Source organism: Hipposideros armiger, unplaced genomic scaffold, assembly GCF_001890085.2.
Source record: "Hipposideros armiger isolate ML-2016 unplaced genomic scaffold, ASM189008v1 scaffold_446, whole genome shotgun sequence".
Taxonomy (NCBI): domain Eukaryota; kingdom Metazoa; phylum Chordata; class Mammalia; order Chiroptera; family Hipposideridae; genus Hipposideros; species Hipposideros armiger.
In genome coordinates this window covers 1,258,326-1,278,666 of record NW_017731796.1, presented here as the reverse complement: position 1 = coordinate 1,278,666, position 20,341 = coordinate 1,258,326, and the positions used below count along the sequence as shown (strand labels likewise).

Below are 20,341 nucleotides of genomic sequence, written 5' to 3'. Positions count from 1 at the left end.
AAGAAACTGAGATTCAGATAAGTGATTTGTTATGGGTCTCACAATGGTAGCTCTAGCATTTGAGCAATAATAATTAGGATTTATTTGTATTGATTATTGCCAACCACTGTGCAAAGTATTTAAAATACAGGATATTTAGGCCTTTCAAAAATTTTTGAAATAGAAATTGTAATCTCCATTTTAAACTAAGAAAACTGAAGCTTAAAAGATTACATAACTTGATCAAGATAACATATTAATAGTAGGCAACTGACATTCAAATACAGGTTATGGCTCTTAAATCTTAGGCTTAGTACTGAGCCAACCTAAAAGTATAAACCAGAGTTTGGAAAATTCCAGCCCATGGGCCTAATCCAGTGTGCCACCCATAGATAGCCATATGACCTGTGAACAGTTTTTACATTTTTAAATAGTTGAAAAACTCAGAAGAATAATATTTCATGACATATGAAAATTATATGAAATTCAGGTTTCAGTGTCCATAAATAAAGTTTTGTTTGGAAAAGTCATTCCCATTTATGTAGATAGTGTCTATGACTGCTTTCAGCCATAACAGCAGAGTTGAGTGGTTGTGCCAGAGACCATATGGCCCACAAATCTTAAAATATTTATTCTCTGGACACTTCACAAAAAAGTTTGCCAACTCTGTTTAAACTATTAAACCTTCCAACTTCTGCTTAATTTTTTTTTATGTCAGCCATAAATTTTTTTTAGTAAGTTTTACAGAAAAGTAGTTGGTGGGGGGGGGGGGAGACATTAACATTTTAATGTATTTTTACTAAGAGGGAAGGAACCAGCATAAAATAGAAGGAAGCATCAATATCAATTTATGTATGGCTGCTTTATTGCAGAAAGTACAGAATACTGTGATAAGCTTGGATGAAATAATGCAGTTCAGAATTTTGGTGACTAATCCCTTTTAGGCCAGAAGAGTTTTTTCACAAATTATTTCCACAATATTATCTGAAACCTAATAGTCCTGAATAGCTTCATTTTAGCCAAAACATGCTCAACAACCCAGGCATTTGTACAATATTGCTATGAGGTAGACAGCACCTCCATTTTTTAAATAACATTTTAGGTTGCAGAAGACTGAAGGACTTCTTTGACATTGTTATTCATATTCTCTGTTAAGTATGACCACATAGTAAAACAAATTCCAAGACTTTCACTGGGGGAGAGGGGAGCTCTGCCAGTGTTTCCATTATAAATGCAGGTACTTTGCCACTTAACAAGATTAGAATTAGAAATTCTCAAGGACAGTGAAAAGTAAAATGCTGGTGAAAATATTTTCCTAGTGTGTCTGTTTACCATTATCTACGTGCACTAAGATAATATAACCTATACTCATGCCATTAATTTATACATGTATTCATTCATGATGCACATTCTTAAAGTTGTTCCAGTTTCAGCTTATCTCTGGTGGTAAAATTAATATAAGCCCAAATTAAGATGTCCCTAGAGGATTTTACCCCAAAATGCATTCATTTTCTCCAAAGCATTTCCCAAAAAGTGCTCTATACAACATTGTTTCATAACGGTTCTCTGTGGAAAATTGTTCAGTAAACAAATTGAATAAACACAGTAATCCCTGCCCTTGGAAATTCATGATGTTTATATTCGAGAATGTTAAAAACTCTGAGAAATCCCACAGATTACCTAACACACAACTTTTTCATGCACCTACACCCCACCCTTCATTACTGTTCCACATAATACCGTTTGGGAAGCACTGCTTTATGTGCTAGCACAGTCTGACATGATGCCCAGTTCTGACGTTACACAGGACATGTTTGCCTTCCTTCTACGTTTTCAGTAAATATGCTGTTTAGGGTTCATCAGCCCCACAGTAATATAGGAGCCCTGAGTTAGCCTGAACCCCATAGGCCCAGACCTCCCAACAGGCCCTGCGATTAACAGTTCAACCTCAGAAACAATTTCATGTCCAGGGAAAATATGACTATAAAATGATTCCATAAGTCACTCACAAAAATAGCCTTTATATTACTTTTATATATATTAAAATATTATCACCATGTATATCAGAAGTTACATGCTGAAAGCTCTGCCTTGTATGCACCCTGGTTTAAAAAATAATAAATATTTAATTAATATATTTTCTATATGACAGTATTTTTTTTGCTTAAGGACTTATTATGAAAGCAATGTTGTTAGCATTGTATTATTGAAAAATATAAGGGAAGTATTATTTCTCTACCAAAATACATTTTAAGGAGTAGCTAGACATACTTGACAGAGCAAATTCTCAAAATATTCATTGTTGGTAAGTTGTCTTGTTTCCTGTTTTGAGATTATTTATTTTTTCCAGAGTTGCATTAATTATACCACTTTAATGTAGATTAAATGTCTTATTTCCTAACATCTTTTCTAAAAAAGAGCTGTTTCTTGACTTGATTCATAAACATTCATAAAGCATATGTTAGAATAAGTTAGTTGGATTTTACACATAAACTGATGAGAAATATATCTTGGTTTACTTCATATATGTTTTATAATAGTGAAATTGAGTTGAAATAGGTCAAATAGTTAACATAATTAACCTAGGTAATTTTGTTTTCTTTGGGGGGTTTGTTTATTGTTTGGTTTTCATTTTGTTATTTTCTTTGGTTTGTTGCTTAAGTGGTACCTAAAGCACCATTTGCCTTTGTAAAATGCATTGTCTTCTTTCAAATATTAGCCTATTTCCTGCTATTTGTAGTACATGTGTACTTTTAAGTTATGTACTTTTAAGTTACCTTCCCATGGGCATGGGCATGAGTATGACATTTCAAAGTTTAGCCTCATTATTGACTGAGCTAAGTGGACCACTTTCTATTTTAATAAAATAGCATATATTAACACACGAACCATTTTAGATTCATCACAATATATAGATTTTTATTAAATTTTATTTACATAAAGCTAACTTCTTTACATGTCATATAATATGAATGATTTGAAGTCTTCCTAGTATATCGTGTATTTTGCATTAGTTGAGCACTTAATATATTTGTCAATAGTTATTAATAAGATTTTAATTTCATCCAAATATTTCATCCCAGCAGGGCCTTTTACTTTGTCTGTTAAGAGAAACATATTAAAGAAGGAATTGTGTTATAAGAATTTAGTTCGGTTAAACCACATTCATGGAACTTCTACCTTGTACAGTGCTAACAGTGAAAATGCCAAAGTACTTAGCTTGCTACTTTGATCATTTATTTATTGGTGACCTAAGAGTAAGTCTATTCAACTTTTTTTTTAATTTTTTTTTTACAGAAGGTTATGGCAATTACCATTTAAGAGATTTTGAGAAATGACAAGCAAAATTTTAAGAAGCAACTGTGTGTGGTGTTTTGCTTTTAAAACACTGTAGGTTTTAAGGGCCGGACGAGTGGCTCAGTTGGTTAAGAGCTTGCTCAGGAATTTGAGCTCTGAGCAACAGTGGTTGGATGCCCGGTCTGAACTGAGCTGCTGCTGAGCTGCCAACAGGTGGCAGGATGGCTCAGCTAAAAAAAACAAAACAAAACAAAACCAAAAAAAAACTGTAGGTTTTGATAGAAATATTTGTACCCTCACTTTAAAACAAACAAAAAGCCTACAACCAAAAGCAGATTTGGAAGGGTTTGAAAATATATACAGAAGTAATAAATTGATAATGAATATGCAAAGAATCAACTTTGCATTACTGTTAAGTTCCTAATTTAAAGAAAAAATTGCTTGGCATTAAAATAAAGAGAATAGAGAAAAATCTCCTGAATAGAAAGGAATAGCATTGTAAAACATTTCAATCCGATGTTTCTATTTTCATTTTTGACCGTAGAAGTTATCAGAATCAAAGTAAATATCAGGTGGTAGAGAAAGATAATTTAAGAACTTTCCTGGGATTATAAATAAGCATTCATATATTCAGAGTTTTCAGTCCAACAAGTATGTAATGTTTGTCTGCCGTTTGCTAAAGAATTTAAAGGCAACACCAAAAGAAAGCCTGTACGATGTTATTAACTTTAGGAAGTTATGAAAGGAGTTATGAAAATTACAGGATTTTCTGACTCTTAAAGCTTTGCCATTTAAGCAGAATTGGAGAAGAGGAAAGAGATTGGGCAGTGACTAATAAAACGGTTGGAAATTCTCTTTACTCCATAGCTTGTATTTTTTCTGAGGCCCAACCAGGGTTCATTTTCCCTGTTAATCCTTATTAGATTAACATACCCCAGGGTACTATGTTGTTTCCTAAAGTAATCATTTTTCCAAAAACTACATACTATATATTTGATATGTATATTGTTTCCTACACTAAAATTTAAACTTCAAAAATTATTTTCTCTATTTGAATATACACTGATACAATTATATTAGTCTTTATAATTCTAGACACATTAGCACATAAAATACTGTTGAATGAATGGCTGAATAACTTACAGAATCATCAGTACAAACAGAAAAATTAGAAAGATTCAGGGCAGATGGTGTTTTTGTCTACTTGGGCAATGATTTTTCATAAAGAATCAATTTTATTATATGTAAATCAGGATAAGATTTAGGAATGTTAGGAATGAATGTTTTCAAAAGGACTTAACTGGTTATATCAAGGACCAGAAGAGTCAGAACAGTATTTGAGTGAGCGAGCATGTGTGTGTGTGTGTGTGTGTGTGTGTGTGTGTGTGTGTGTGTGTGTGTGAGAGAGAGAGAGAGAGAGAGAGAGAGTAGGAGAGAGAAGGAGAGAGGTAGAAAAGCATTGGAAAATATAGTAGAAATTTCATGTAATGCCCACTTAAACTTAAAAAAATATTTTTTCTTCATGGAAAAATTTAAAACATTCTATTTTCATTTCTCTCTATCCTAGCACCATCTGTGTGACATATAGTGAATGCTAAAAAGTTGGGATTTTTTTTTCTACGTAATTTGAGAATTAGTAGGGAGTAAGAAAAAGGCAGGCGTGTTCAGTCTAAAAAAATTAGAGATATTGGATAAATAATACTTTATATTTGAGCTCTTTAATATAGCACTGATTCTTCATTATCTTGTTAGGTGAATAAGTGTTTATCTCTTTTTGTAATAGGGAAACTGGTGCTCAGAGAGTAATCTACTTAGGGTCAGAAGATCCTAGACAAGTACTTTAGAGCCCCATAGTGATTTATTTTCATAAATGCTATTGTCTTCTACTTTAATAAGTACCAGAATAACAGTATGTAGGTGCTAGTATTCATATGCCAAAACCTTTTTCAACTGTATTATCTATGCCAACTTTGCAACTTCCTAACTGGGTTACCATGGTAAATTATCTATGACTTTTTGATTCGTCACTTGTAAAATTTTAGAGTCTAACTTTCAACTTTCACTCCAACTCTAAAAAATAAGGAAAGGAAAGGAAATCCACAGGATGAAATATACGGACATACTAGAAAGCCAGGACGTTATTGATGATAACAAGGAACACATCAAATAATAGTAATAATAATAATAACAATAATAGTAAAGAAACAACTCAGGAGCCAACTTAAGAATTCCTACTGAACAAAGATTGACAATTTAAATATCAATAAGATAATAACTACTTTGGATTGAAGCTCATCAAATATGTTTAAATCCACCAATTCATAGTGGTACTTTTAATAAGGAGGCATTGGGGATCATTGATCACTTTTACCATATACTAGGGAACAAATTCATTATTTTGGAAACACAAAGGGAAATAGGATAGCATTTATTCAGACTTTCCTATATGAACTGTCTTTTATGGTAATCAAAAAATTGATGAGTAGAAGTTTCTTTATAGATATACTCCTTCCTGGAAATAAGAAGGAATTATAGAGTTAAATTATCATTTGATTATCTTGAATGTAATAATGATCACCAGTGGCTCCTAATACCTAAAAAGAGAGACAACCACACAAGTATGCCTCCTGATGGAAGGATACAGCACCACCTATGCAGTGTTTTGCCAGAAATTGAATCTGAATCTGAGCTTATCTCCAAATCCAGTGTACAAAAATGTAGGGAATAGATGAACATGATACCATGGTAATGTAGCCAACAAAAGTCAGTGTGGGAAACTCTTTGGTATAGTTTCTTCAGCAATTTGCAAGGGATAAAGGAAAAACCTATAAATTTATAAGACATAAGAGACATAGCAACAAAATGCTAGTATGGGCTTTATTTGAATTATGGTTCTAATAAAAAATATTTTTATTAAATTTATTGGGGTGTCATTGGTTACTAAACTTACATACATTTCAAGTATGCAATTCTATACTACATCATTTATATATTGCATTGACTTTGGGTGGTAAAAACATTTTAAAATATGGAATAAATATTGTTAATATTTTCAAATGTTGTAATAGTTATTGTGATTCCATTTTTATGCTTTATTTCTAGACATGTGCTGATAGATTAAAATTTCTAAGTGTAGATTTGGTTCAAAACACTATAATATTTAGGGCCGGCCGAGTGGGTCAGTTGGTTAAGAGCTCGCTCAAGAGTTTGAGCTCTGAACAACAGCGGTTCGAGTCCAGCCCGAGCTGAGCAGCCGCTGAGCAGCCAACAGGTAGCAGGATGGCTCAGCTTAAAAAAACAAAAAACAAAAAAAACCACTATAATACTTGCATCTACGGGAAGATTATTAATGAAACATTTGGCCATGGGTTTATTATTTCAGCTGGATGATGGGGAGTTATTATGGTAGTCTTTATTTTAAAACATTTCATAATAAAATGTTAAATAACATTTATTTAGAGGGTTTTGTGTTTGTGTTTTTGGTTGTCAAATGATCAGCTTCAAAACAGTATGTTGCTGTATTTTAAAACAATATTCTTTTTAAACAGGGTTCATATGGTCCATATTCCCCTGATGAGTGCATATCTTTGCCTGTGTACACAAGCGCTGAACGGGATCGTGTGGTAACCAATATCGATGTTCCATGTGGAGGCAGCCAAGACCAGTGGATTCAGTGTGGAGCAGCTCTATTTCTAAAAAATCAGTAGGATCTAATGGCAATAAAAACTGTCTTAGCAAAAAGAAACATTTATTAGTTGAGCTTTAAATAAACTATGTAGCGAGTCTACATTTGAAATGTTAGTTCAGAATATTAGCATACAGTTACTCCATGTTATTGATTTCATTGGGTTTTTATTTCAATGCAGTGATAGCACAATATACCTTTTAAAGTAGTAACTTAATGAATTTAATGTTAAAAATGGCGTATTCCCTTTATAACATTAAATTTCCTGGGAGGTTGTTCACTCTTCCACTGGCTCAGAAATTTAATGTTTTAGGTAAGATGCTCAAAATAGTGTATTTAAGGAATCAGTTAAAAATATTTTGTCTGTTTTGCATAATTATTTAATAAAATATAAGATAATCATTTTTCAAGTGTTAAAGGTGCATTTTGTTTTCACAAGACGACTGCAGTTTAATCAAATAGCTTGAACCACAGTATAATCATTTGTAGGATTTTGTCCAAAACCAATGGATTGTATATGACCAACATATAATAACAATAATAACTAAGTCTTAGATAGCACTGACTACACGATGCGGGGCACTGCTCCAAATGATTGATTGATAGGTAGGTAGGTGGAAGCATGGATGAGTGCATGGTTATTATATTCATTACAATGTTCATTTTACTAATGAGAATAATGAGGCACTGGCTAAGAAACTTGCTCACCAATAAATTGGCAAAGTGGCAAGGGAGAAAACTCACTCTTTCAGCTCTCCTTCCCCTCAAGGAAAGAACCAAGTCAGCAAAGCTGAATTCCCCAGCACGCATCATCTTGGAACTGAGTATGCTAAAAAGAATGAGCAGGGATATTTCAGCACCACATGTTGATCAATTCTTCATCGTGACAAAGATCTGCTACAGCAGAGTTTCTGGCAAAAAAGATAAAATGAATTGACAGTGCCAGTCAAAATACTTGTCACATTATATGTTTTCACTGAAAAGTTACCTCTATAAAACTTAAGAAGATGGAGGGAGGAAATATTTTGAATTGTGAACTTGGCTCTAAGAAATATCAACCTAAGCTTCCTTCGCTTCAAACACCGAGCGCCCCCTGCATGTACAGCCTGTTCTAGGGACCACGAGGGTTTCTGACACTGTCTCCTTCTTCATTATATTAAAGGAATAATAAAATCAAGGCCACTTTTTTTTTTACTTATAAAGAACACTGAAATATTTCAAACACATATGTATGTAGTGTATATGTACAGTATAAAGAATAATAGAATGAACACCTGTACCTAAAACAGAGCTTAAGAAAAAACACTACTAACACCCCCGTAAGCTCCTTGATATATTTTCAGTATCTCATTTCCCACTCTCCACCCAAGACAACGATTACCCTAATTTTTATTTTCATAATTCCTTTGGGTTTCTTCATAGTTTATCTAATATGAGTGAATCTCTAAATATTTCATATTTCTGCTTAACTTGACAAATATTTGCTTCTAATCTTGGACTAGCCCTATCACTTTTATACAATTTTTATTTTTATGTAAATGGTATTTGGTGACCTTTTTTTCAGTATGAATGTATGAATTGACCAGAATTTACTTATCCAGTCTCCTCTTGAGGAACGTTTGGATTGTTCTGGTTTGTTTTGTTTTTTTTAGATATTTTGGGGAATTGGGGGAGGGGAACAGCATTGGGGAATTGGGGGAAGGGGAACAGACAAGTTGCTGTCCTTTTGTTCTTCAGTCTAGATGCGGAGGACGTTGCTTCACTAGCCCATGTTGGTATTATCATTATGCTCTTCCCAGGTGAGGCAGATCGGTTGCCAGCTTCTGGACAGCTGCTCACTGCGGTTCACAGCAGCTCATGCCGGCTGCTGGCCACACACAGTAGCTTAATGGCAGCCCACTGCAGCAGGAGCTGCAGCCTCTGCCCTATGCGGTCGCTGGCAACTCACAGCAGCCCAGCTCTTGTTTGAGCTGTTGTTCACCATTTTAGCTGTAGAGGGCAGTGTCACTGGCCCTAATGTGGGATCCAAACCGGGGCCCTGCTGCTCAGAGCTGGAGTCCCAAGCAAACTCTTAACCAACGCGCCACTCGGCCAGCCCCATGTTCTGTTTTTTTAATACTACAATTTATGCTGCTGTAAACATTTTCAGTAAGTCTCTGGACATGTATTTATAAGACTTCCTCTAGGATAATACACCTAGTCAGGGAATTGCTGAGTCTCCAGTACTTAATAAGTACTTAATAAGATAATGCAAAATGATTTTCCAAGTGATTAAGTGACTTAACATATATAAAGCACTTGAAAGAGTGCCTAGCACTAGTTTTATTATAATTATGATTAGTAATATGGTTGAGCCAATTTGTAGTCCTACCCGCAGTGCATATGAGTTCTTGTCATTCTGCATCCTTATCAATACGTAAGCATTTCTGCAAATCTGGTAGATATAAAATGACATTATGTGGTAGTTTTAATTTGCATTTTCCTATTTACAAAGTTAAGCAACTTATGTTTATTGTCTATTTGTGACTTTTAATCTGTGAAATGCTGTTTTTATCTTTTGCTCAATATTTCCTATTGAGTTGTCTTTTATTATGTTTTTTTTGATGAATAAAAACTTTTTGCTTCAGTACAGTAGAATTTTTAAGCCTTTCCTCTGGTTTCTTTTCTCAGAACAGGGTCATTAAGATGACATAATTTTTTCCCTACAGTTTAAAGTTTTGCTTTTTGTTAGTAGAATGACCCCAAACAGTAACCTTAAGCCAGATAAAGCCATGTGCAAATCCAAAATTTGGTTGCTTGTCATTTTCTATATCTGTAACAATTACATGGTGCTAAGAAAATGGAAGACAGCAAGAATCCATCAATTTTTGTTAAAAGAGAAATGAAAACTCTAAGTGAGCTCTAAGCAGACTTTTCACGGCTGGGCATGAGCTTCATGCAAATACACTGGGATGTCTCTGTGTGGATAGGCTTTGGGGAAAGATTGCTGGTGCAGGGTTTTAAAGCCAAAAATCACAAATTGCTTCAGGCCCAATTAGGCTTAGAAAAAGGGGTTATGTCTAGAAGGTATAGGGACATAACAGACTTTGCATAATCATAAATTCACTAACAGTCTATTTTGCAATTGATTCCCTAACCATCTATGAAACACATCCTTGTTTAATCAAATCCACTCCTGCTCAAAGGATATGGATGAGAGACCCATGTTAAACTTCTCACTGAGTCCATTTCATTAATTTTGCTACTCATGGTGATTATACCTTTTTGTTAATATCTAATCCCAAGTGACTTTTGAGGCACCCTGCATTCTATGGGTATTGGTGCCCAAAGCTGAGAAACACTAAGACCTAGAAACAGGAATTGGACATAAATGCAGAACTCAAGAAGGAATTTTACAGTGGCTCTAAACTGGTTGCACAATAGAGTCACTTACAGAGCTTTTAAAGGAGCCCTGTGCCTATGCCCTGTTCTCACCTTGGATCAGCAAAGATGGTTCCCAGTCATTGTATTTTTTAATAAACTCAGTGAGTCCTTCTGTGCACCCAGGATGGAGAATCACTGGGGTATTATATAGGTAGGGGTCACAGTTAAAAGTGTAATGGGTGAAAAAAATTAACTGGTTTAAAAGTGGTAAGAAAGTTCATCTTTATATCACACTAGGAAGACTAAGTAGAAAATAGGCCAGGCCCATACCTCTGAAAGGAAAAGACTGAGGAAGTTTTAGGAAGCGGGATGTATAAGATTCATTTGTATGCCTTTTTTTTTTCCTGAGTTGCAGTGTTATGTAATTCCCCTCCACTGACCCAAAACTTTAGCAAAGTTGGCTACATACCCTTGAGTAGATGTACTTTTTAAGAGAGAGAGGATCAAAGGTTTGCCCAGTAGGTCCACGAGGTGTAGAAAACTGACACCAAGCACAGAAGCTGCGGTGAAAGAAACAAGAACTTGGAACAAAGGAGAGTTGGGAAATCTCAACGCCCTCCACATCCCCTTCCTTTATCCCCCAAGAATACCTAGAAATACTGATTAGAAAGCATATCTTACTCGAATATCAATAAACAGCCAAATTCAATAAGACTTTTCAGTTATAAGTACAGAGTTTGGAAGTATAAAATTAAAACAACAATAAAAAATAAAGTGTTTCAACTTTTTGTCTCATAAGAAAGAAAAATTTATAAACCAATAAGAAATGTATTTCGGGACTAGCTGAAATAAAAAGAATCTCAGTCAAGGTCAAATTAAAATCAATGTTATCTTAATACAGTTTTCTCAACTGGAACCTCAGCTCTCCTAGGTTGAACTCCAGGGACAAGCTGTGGTGAAATCTAAAGCAAAATAACATGATTAATTTTTTTATTACTAATGTGGGTTAGATTGAGCCTGCTTATGTCACCAAACAACATTAAAATTAGCTCTTTGGCCCATATTACACCAATAACTTTCTCTAAATGTAAAGCAATTTCATTTTTATACTACTTAACCATTTTTGTGTCATAACAGCAAAGTTTAAAACTTTTCAAATGGAAAGCAATGAGCATTCATGAGGATCAAGGGAATGCTAAGTGAGAAAAGAGGAGTGATTTAGAGAAAATCAAAATGAAACGAGTGGATCCAGACCATATTGAAATAAAAGCCATTCTAGGATGTAGACAGACAGCGAAGTTAGTAATCTGCCAAGGAGAGCAAGAAAGTACAGTCCAAAAGTTGGGGAGTGACAAGGCTGTCAACCATAGCCATGAAAAGCATCACTGATGAGGTGACATTTGAGTCAGTGCAAGCCTGCCATATGGATGCAGTTGGGTGTGTGTTGGGGTGGGAGGTACTGAGGGAGTGGGTACGGGCACAGGGACATTCCACCACCTGCCAAATGAGAGCATAGAAGTCAGACTCAACGTCCCTTTGTGAAATAGTCTCTGATAGCACCCATGTCTTAGACCCCTTATATATTCCCCTACATGCATAATTCATGGTAGGACTTATCGCAACAGTAAATAATAATTAATTGGATGACTGCTAAGTATGGAGGAAGCTAAGATTTTTAGCTTGGGTGACGAGTGCTGTTTCTGTCTGAAATAGAGTATATACAAGGTGGGGAGCAGGTTCAAGGTTATAAGAATCTGGCTTTGGACATGCTGATTTTGAGGTAGCACTGAGGTATTTGTGTGTACGTGTTTAAAACACCGAAGGAAATAGGACCTGAGACTCGGGAAAGAGCTTGGACATCACTGACAATAAGTGACAGTTGACAGCATGACAGCAGGGTCACTGAGCCCCAAAAGACCACATGTTTTCAGGAGACGGGTGAAAGAGGATCCAAAGAAAGAGAGTGACAACGCAGCAGCAGAGTAGGAAGAGAATTAATAGAGCATATGTCTCAAAGTTGTCTGTGGCCTCAGATGTATCTGGGCTGCTTATTTAAAAGATTAGATTCCTGGGCCCAACCCAGACCTTCCGAATCAGAATCTCGGGGAGGGAGAACTGGGAATCAAATTTCTAATGAACTTCACAGGTCATAACAGCCACTGTAGTAGAAAGAAGCATTACATAAGCCAAGGAGAAAATATTTTCAAGGAAGAAGTGGTTAATATCTTCAAATTCTATAGAAAAGTCAAATGCCATAGAAAAGTCAAATAAAATTTGAAGTGAAAACCGGCCACTGGCTTTTGCAATTAGTTAATTATTGGAGTCCTTAGTGAGAAAAATGTTGTAAGACGGTGGAAGTAAATAGCCAGATTGCTTTCTAGATTGTAACCCCCTTTTTTCTGAAAATAAAATTTTCTGAGACTTTTACAGATCTATGTCTTGCTGCTACTTTTTAGAAATTTCATTTTTATTCTATGGCACTGTTGTGTCACAACCTCCCCTAAGAAATGCAAAACCTATTTCTTCTAGTCATGTAGATGTTAAGGTACCTTTAAAAAAAATCACCTTTGAAATTTTTTCCTTTCTTTTAGATCAAAGATAAGAAGAATTTATTTTTCTTAAAGATTAAGAATGCCGCTAAAATATGTTCTGATGCTAAAATCTGCTTATTATTTTTCTTCTGGAACCTAGAAATCAATTTTAAGTTTTTAAGTTTTCAGAGTATTTTTAAGTTCTGGAAAGTTTTCTTCAATTACACTCTTGATAAATTTCTCCCATTTGTTCTGTATTCTCCTTTAGGAAATTCAATTAATCTTGGGTTGCTTCTTTGTGTACTGTCTTCTATAACTTTGTCATTCTCTTGAATTGTCATTTTTTAAATTTTCTTTTGCGGTCTGTGTACATTTACAGAGTCTATTTTCTGTTCCATTAATCTGTTTTTGAAACATTAATTCGACTACTCCTGATTCCAATGAGTATTTGTTTTATCATAGAATTTGTCCTGATCTCTTCTTATTTCATAACATTGCTGCCATCTTCTACCTCCCTGAAAATAGATTATAGATCTTCTCATTAGATTAGATGCTTCATTCTTCTGTTTCATGAGGACAACCTATATGATGGATGAGAACTGGTTGAAACACAGATTTGTTTCTGCTGGCTTCTGTGTCTTTTGCATTGCCACTTTCTCGTAGGGGTCAGATTGCTTTTTCTTCTGTGCTCATCCATCTTCTAGTTTCCTTTGCTATTGGCCACTTGGCCAGGGCCCTTCCCACTGGCAGGGCAGACTGTGGGGCTGAGAGGGCCTGAAATCCAGCTTGCATCCGGCTGAGTGCTCGGGTCGAGCTGCAGCCCCTGGAGAAAGAGGAACTTCTTTCTAGTTGCCACAAATATTTTAATTCTCAGTGCGAGCAGTGGCTCTTGTCGGCCATGTGGAAAACTGCTTGACAATTTCTTTCCTCTTTTGCTTTTAGTTGAAGACTCCACATTCGAGGCTGGACTTCCCTACAAGTTGTGTAGCAGGTCAATGACCAGGAATAATGGCAGAGAGCCTTCAACTTCCAAACACTTCACCTACTCAACTGTCAATGAAGCGCTTCCTGCAGATTTTAAATTAGAAGCTACTTTAAGGCACACTTGTTTTTCACTTTGGTGATCTGTTGTAAGAAATTTGAGGAAAAATTTAAAAATCATATCAGCTGTGGAGTATAGTGTGGAATGGAGTCAATGGAATTGTAATAAATATGTATGATACTGGGGGGTGGGGGAGGGAGGGTTGTCACTTTGTGAGAGGTGAAAAGGATAACTATTGCATTGTTTTGTACACTTGAAACTAAAAAAAAAAAAAAAAAGAATGAAGACCGTTCTCAGCAATCAGACTGTGGACATTCCAGAAAATGTGGACATTACTTCAAAGAGACACAAAGTTATTGGGAAGGGCCCCAGAGGCACCCTGCAGAGGGACTTCAATCATGTCAATGCAGAACTCAGTCTCCTTGGCAAGAAAAAGAAGAGGCTCCGGGTTGACAAATGGTGGGGAAATAGAAAGGAGGTGGCTCCTGGTCGCACTATCTGCAGTCACGTACAGATACCTTGGGTTTCCGTTACAAGAAGAGGAGGTCTGTGTGTGCTCACTTGCCCATCAACGTTGTCGTTCAGGAAAATGGTTTTCTTGTTGAAATTTTTGGGGTGAAAAATACATTTGCAGGGTTCAGATGAGGTCAGGTGTCATTTGTTCAGTATCTCAAGCCCAGAAAGATGATTTAATTCTTGAAGGAAATGATATTGAACTTGTATCAAATTCAGCTGCTTTGATTCAACAAGCCACGGCAGTTAAAAACAGGGATGTCAGAACGTTTTTGGATAGTAGCTGTTTCTGAAAAAGGAACAGTTCAGCGGGCTGATGAATAACATCTGAGTTGTCCAGCTACAGAAATGCCAAGATGTCGGGTGATTCCTCACACTTATTTGTGATTATTTTAAAGGTGCAATAAAAGTTGCGTTTTGAAAAAATATAAAAAATAAAAAGTAAAAAAATAAAAAATAAAAAATTACATCAGCTGTTCCTTATAAGAATACTAATCTCATTCATGAGGACTGCACCCTCACGACCGAAACATCTCCCAAAGGCTGCACCTCTTAATACCATCACATTTGGGCGTTAAGGTTTCAACATATGAAGTTTGAGGGGACACAGACATTCAGACCATAGCACCATAATAGACAGAAAGTAGCTAAGCAGTTGCTTGTGGTTTGGTGGTAGTGGAAGGGTAGGAAAATGGAGAGTGATTGCTGATGGGTACAAGGCTTTTTTTTAGGCTGATAAAAATGTTCTGGAATTAGTGGTGATGGTTGCATGAATATACTAAACCTACCAAACTGTATACTTTAAATGAGTAAACTTTGTGGTTTGCAAAGTATATATTAATAAACCCGTTAAAAATGTATCATGGACATTTCACAGGTCATTACATATAAAACTAGTACATTGTAGTTGCAAAATAACATTCTATAGTCTACATATAGTAAAAAATATTTTATCATTCCTATGTTAATGAATTCATATATTTTCCAGATAACAATGCTGTAGGTATATGTTTTTACTTATCTAAGTTAGATGACTGCAGCTAAAACTGTTAAACCAAATTGCATGTACCTATTTAATTTTAATAGATACTGTCAGATTAATTTTTTAAAAAATAGAAATTCACCCTTATACCAGTAGTAAATGAGACAATTTATTTTCTTATAAGTTCACCAGCCCTGGATGTAATCAGTCTTTTTTTTTTTTTCTTTTAAGATTTTATTGGGGAATTGGGGAAGGGGAACAGTGTTGGGGAATTGGGGAAGGGAACCAGCCAAGTTGTTGTTCTTCAATCTTCGTTGTGGAGGGCACCAGTCATCATCTGGCTTCCCACGGCAGCTCGTGACCTCTAAGATCAAAGTACTGTGTTCAATCTTAGTTGTGAGTGGGCGTAGCCACCGTCCCATGAGGGCGTCAAACCAGCAGCATTGTTGTTAAGAGCACACGCTCTATCTATTGAGCCATCCGGGCAGCAGCTCAGCTCAAGGTGCTGAGTTCAGCCTTAGTTGCAGGTGGGCATAGCCCACCATCGAACAGGCAGCCTTGTTGTTACACCAGCTGAGCCATCCTGCCACCTGTTGGCAGCTCAGTGACAGCTCAGCTCGGGTGCAGCGTCACTGGCCCATGTGGGAATCAAACGGTGACCCTCTTGCTCAGAGTTTGCACTCTTAAGCCAACCCTTAACCAACTGAGCCACTTGGCTGGTCCATAATCAGTCTTTTTAAATGTTGCAAATATAGTGATAACAAGTAGTCATTATTATTTTAATTTTCATTAGAAGACTGTTAGTGTGATTAAATACATTTTCATATATTTACGAGGTAGTTGTATTTTCTCTTTTGTACATTTTTTAACACTTTGCCAGATTTTTTACTAGATTTTCTTTTTTATCTTTTTTACTAATATGAAGAGCTTCCTGATATAGTTGTATACTTTAATTACTTGCTTGCCATATGTTTTCTAACTATTTTTCCCATTATCTCTTGTTTTTGGCTTTACTAGGCGGTCTATTGCCATATGAAAAATTTCAATTTATCAACATTTTCCTTTATAGCTTCTGGGTTCCCTGTCTTATTTAAAAACTGTTTTTCCTCTTCATCTCAACCCACAAGGTAATAGTGATAGAAAAATTATACTATATTTTGGTTTCATTTTTCACAGATATTTAATCCAAATTTTTGTATATGATATGTAATACATGTCTAATTTTTAATTTACCCAGGAAGTGCATCTCTTTACCCATTAAGCACTAAATTTAGCTTTGCCTTATCAACAGGTTGGGCTGATAATATTTGAGAAAAAGGCATTCAACATCGCTAAATTCAGACTGAGCCCAGTCTCCATCGTGTTTCAGTCTTTTGGCTGCATTTAATGCATTAATCATTTCTTTTTTCTTTTATTCACTTGGCCTTAGAGATACCACAGGCTCCTGGCTTTTGTCCCACCTCACGGACCCCTCTTTCCTAGTCTCTTTTTATAAATTTAATTTCTCCTCCCATCCTCTCAAGAAAGGTAGGAGTGCCAGGCCTAGTCCTCTGATTTCCTCTCTAGCTAATGACTCCCAAATTTATCCCTTGCTTCTGAATTCCAAATTCATATTTAATGTTTCCTCAACATCTGTCTTGAATGCTAGGAAGTCATCTAATACTTAAATTAAGGTCTTGATTTTGACAACTCACCAACTCCTCCCCAACAATTTAAAACAAACAAACGAACAAACAAACCCTATTCCACCCCTATGCTCTCCATCTTATAAAAACGTGCCATCATTCATACCAACCCAGTGGCTCAGCCCAAAATCTTTGGAATCAATCCTGATTTCACTCTGTTTCTCAAACTCTCAAATCCCACATGCAATCTATCTATAAAACAGTCCAATTGGCTCTGCCTTCAAAATATATTAAGAATCCAAGAACTTCTCACAAACTACCATGATCTCTTTTTCTTCTGGAATGTTGCAATGGATTCCTAAGTGAGCTCCACATTTCCATTCTCGACTTCCTATGGTCTACTTGCCATAATACAATCATTGTGATTCATTTACAAAATAAGTTGAATCTCCTTCACTCAACCAGCCCCAGGAGCTCTCTATCTCGAGACAGTAAAGGTCAGCAAAGCATGCCATTTTCTGCCTCTGGACATAATTTCCAACCTCCTCATCTATGATTCTTGCTTTTCTTATTTCTGTTCTTAAAGCATGATAAGATTCACCCACCTTTGTGTTAATGGTGCTTGCTTTATTCTATTTCAAAAATACCTTTTGCTTAAATATTTGCAAGAATTAACCTTCCCCTTTGCTCAGATCCCTGTTATATATCACCTCCTCTAAGAGGATGTTCTGACTTCTCTGTTACTCTCCATTTTCTTAACATGCTCTATTTTTCTTCACAACTCTACCTGATAATATTTTGTGTATTTATTTGTATATTTGCTTACTGTGTTTCTCACTTACTAGAATGAACATTCCCTGAGGACAGACTTATATTGTTCTTTATTGTATCCTAGTACCTGACACTTAGTACACAATCATCAAATAGTTTTTTAATTGATTTATTAATTAAAAAATTGTTGTGAATAATTTGTTAACTGAAATGTTATTTTTTTTAATCCATTAAATTAAGTAGATTTGTTTCTGGACAATTCTGACATGTTCCACTGATCTATTTTTATCTATTCCTGAATCATATTCTTTTGATTACTAGAAACTACTCATAAGTTTTAATATTTGGCAGCATAAGTCTCCTTTGATTATTTGTGTTTTTCAGAATTTTCTTGTCAATTCTTCCATATTGATTATCAAATATGATTTTATTATCATTTTGTACAGTTATATAAAATATACTTTTGCAATTAAGTTAAATTTATATATTAATTGGGAAATAATAAATTTTTTAAACATTACATCTTCCCTTTCAGGAATATACCACACTCAGTATATTCAGGCCTTACTAGTTTAATACATTTCATAATTTTTTCTAGATATTTTAGTAGTTGCCACTATTGTATGTATACTTGGGTTTTATTTTATTGTTAATATAACTCTTGATTTGTAAATTCTTATTATTGTACCTACCTAGCTTAACTAGTTTTTTAATTTGTTCTAATAGGTTTTCTAAAAATAAGCTTTTTGTCTTGGAATAATTTTTGATTTATAGAAAATACACACATCCATACCTGGTTTCTCCTGCTGTGAATACCTTACATTACTGTGGCACCGTGTCACGACAAAGAATCTAACACTGGTACATCATTATTAGCTAAAGTCCAGACTTTATGTGGCTTTCACTAGCTTTTCCACTAGTGTCCTGTTCTGTTCCAGGCTCTAATCCAAGATAACATATTACATTTAGTCACCATGTCTTAGTTTCCTCTGGTCTGTGACTCCTTCTCATTCTTTTCTTGTTTTGAGAAGTACTGGTTAGGTATTTTCTAGAATGTTCATCAATTTGCATTAACTGATATTTTTGTCATTATTAGGTTAGAGTCAGGGTCCTTCTAATCTATCCTCTCTGGAGGTACATGCTATCAACATGACATAATGACATTGACCTTGATCATCTGATCAAGATAGTGTTTCCCAGGTTTCTCCACTGTAAAGTTACTCCCCCACCCTCACTTTTCATAGTCTATTTTTAGAAGGAAGTTGCTAAATTCAGTCCACACTCAAGAGGAAAGGAGAAATTAAGCTGCCCTCCTTGAGGAGAATCTAAAGATCTTACTTGGAATTATGCTATAAGGAAGGTTGTTTTCTTCTCCCTATTTATTTATTCATTCAATTAATCATTTACTTATATAAATATGTACTCACAGATATTTATTTTAGACTTTGGGTTATAATACAGTGGTACACAATTTTGTTGATCACAGGTTCTGTTTTAGCTACTGGGAGCTGTTTCAGGTTGCCTGCTCTCTCCCTTTGATATGCCTCCTCTAACAGGCATTTAGCTGAGCTGTTTGGGTTTTGTTACATGTGAAATGACAGAACTTCGAAGAAGTAAGATTTGCCTCTTCTGTTCCCAATGTTAATGGCTATCTCTGTGTTTACTTGCCAAAATTCTACAAAGTTTCAATGCATCCTGGTTTCCTGTGTTGCGGATGAGAAATGTGATGCTATTCTAATTCTCTTACCTTTGTAAGTAACCAGTCTTCTCTGATTGGAAACTTGTAAACGTTTTCCTGTCTTTGGAGTTTAAGAATTTCACTAGGATATCTAGGTATATGTCCCCTTTCACTAATTTTGCCTATGATTTGATATATCTGAAATCTCAACCTTTTTCAGTTCCAGAAATGTTTCTTCTATTTAATCTTTGAGTATAACATATATACTGTGTGTCTTTGTACCGTCAAGGTTCTAGTTTCATACATTAGATTTTCTGAATCTATCCTTTATGGCCCTTATCTTTTCCCTCATGCTTTCTATGACTTCTTATTTATACTCCCTGTTGTGGCATATTTCTTCTGTCTGATCTTCCAAAATAGAACAGTTTTCAGCAGTGCCCATTTCTTTTTTAATGTCTCTCTTTATTTCTTAAAATTTTTAAATATTTTTTAAACTTCCCACAAACTCTTTTGTGTTCTCTATTTGTATCACTGTAAGGACTGGTTTTTATATTTTTAGCATAGTTATCTACTGTGTATTCTCTTAATTCTGATTTCGTAGGAGCCACTCCTCCTAGTTATTTGGCTTAGTGCCCTTTCAGCTTCCTTCCCCTTATGTTCGTTACTAAGCTATTGTCTGTTACTAAGCTATTGACTCTGGGCTCCAAGCCCACCCTTTCTATTCTGTCTGTGAGTTGAGCTTGGGCCTCTGCATGCCACTGTTTTTCCTTTGCCAGGTGGCTCCCTGTTCAGCTATGCCAATAGGACATTAGAGGGAGACTGGAAGACTGGAGTAGAGGAAGGAACACACTTATTCCTGTGTGCTTCCTGTTCTC

General features: G+C 35.4%; 1 protein-coding gene across 1 annotated transcript in view; it reads left to right on the top strand.

Moving 5' to 3' along the window:
- DYNC2H1 (dynein cytoplasmic 2 heavy chain 1) overlaps positions 1-7,367 on the top strand; it is a 301,806-nt gene extending 294,439 nt beyond the window's left edge. Inside the window, exon 86 of the mRNA XM_019665532.1 lies at positions 6,825-7,367. Within this exon, the coding sequence (XP_019521077.1) occupies positions 6,825-6,983 (159 nt within the window). The 3' untranslated portion in view covers positions 6,984-7,367. The remainder of the gene's footprint in view (positions 1-6,824) is intronic.
- Positions 7,368-20,341: the final 12,974 nt, after the last annotated feature.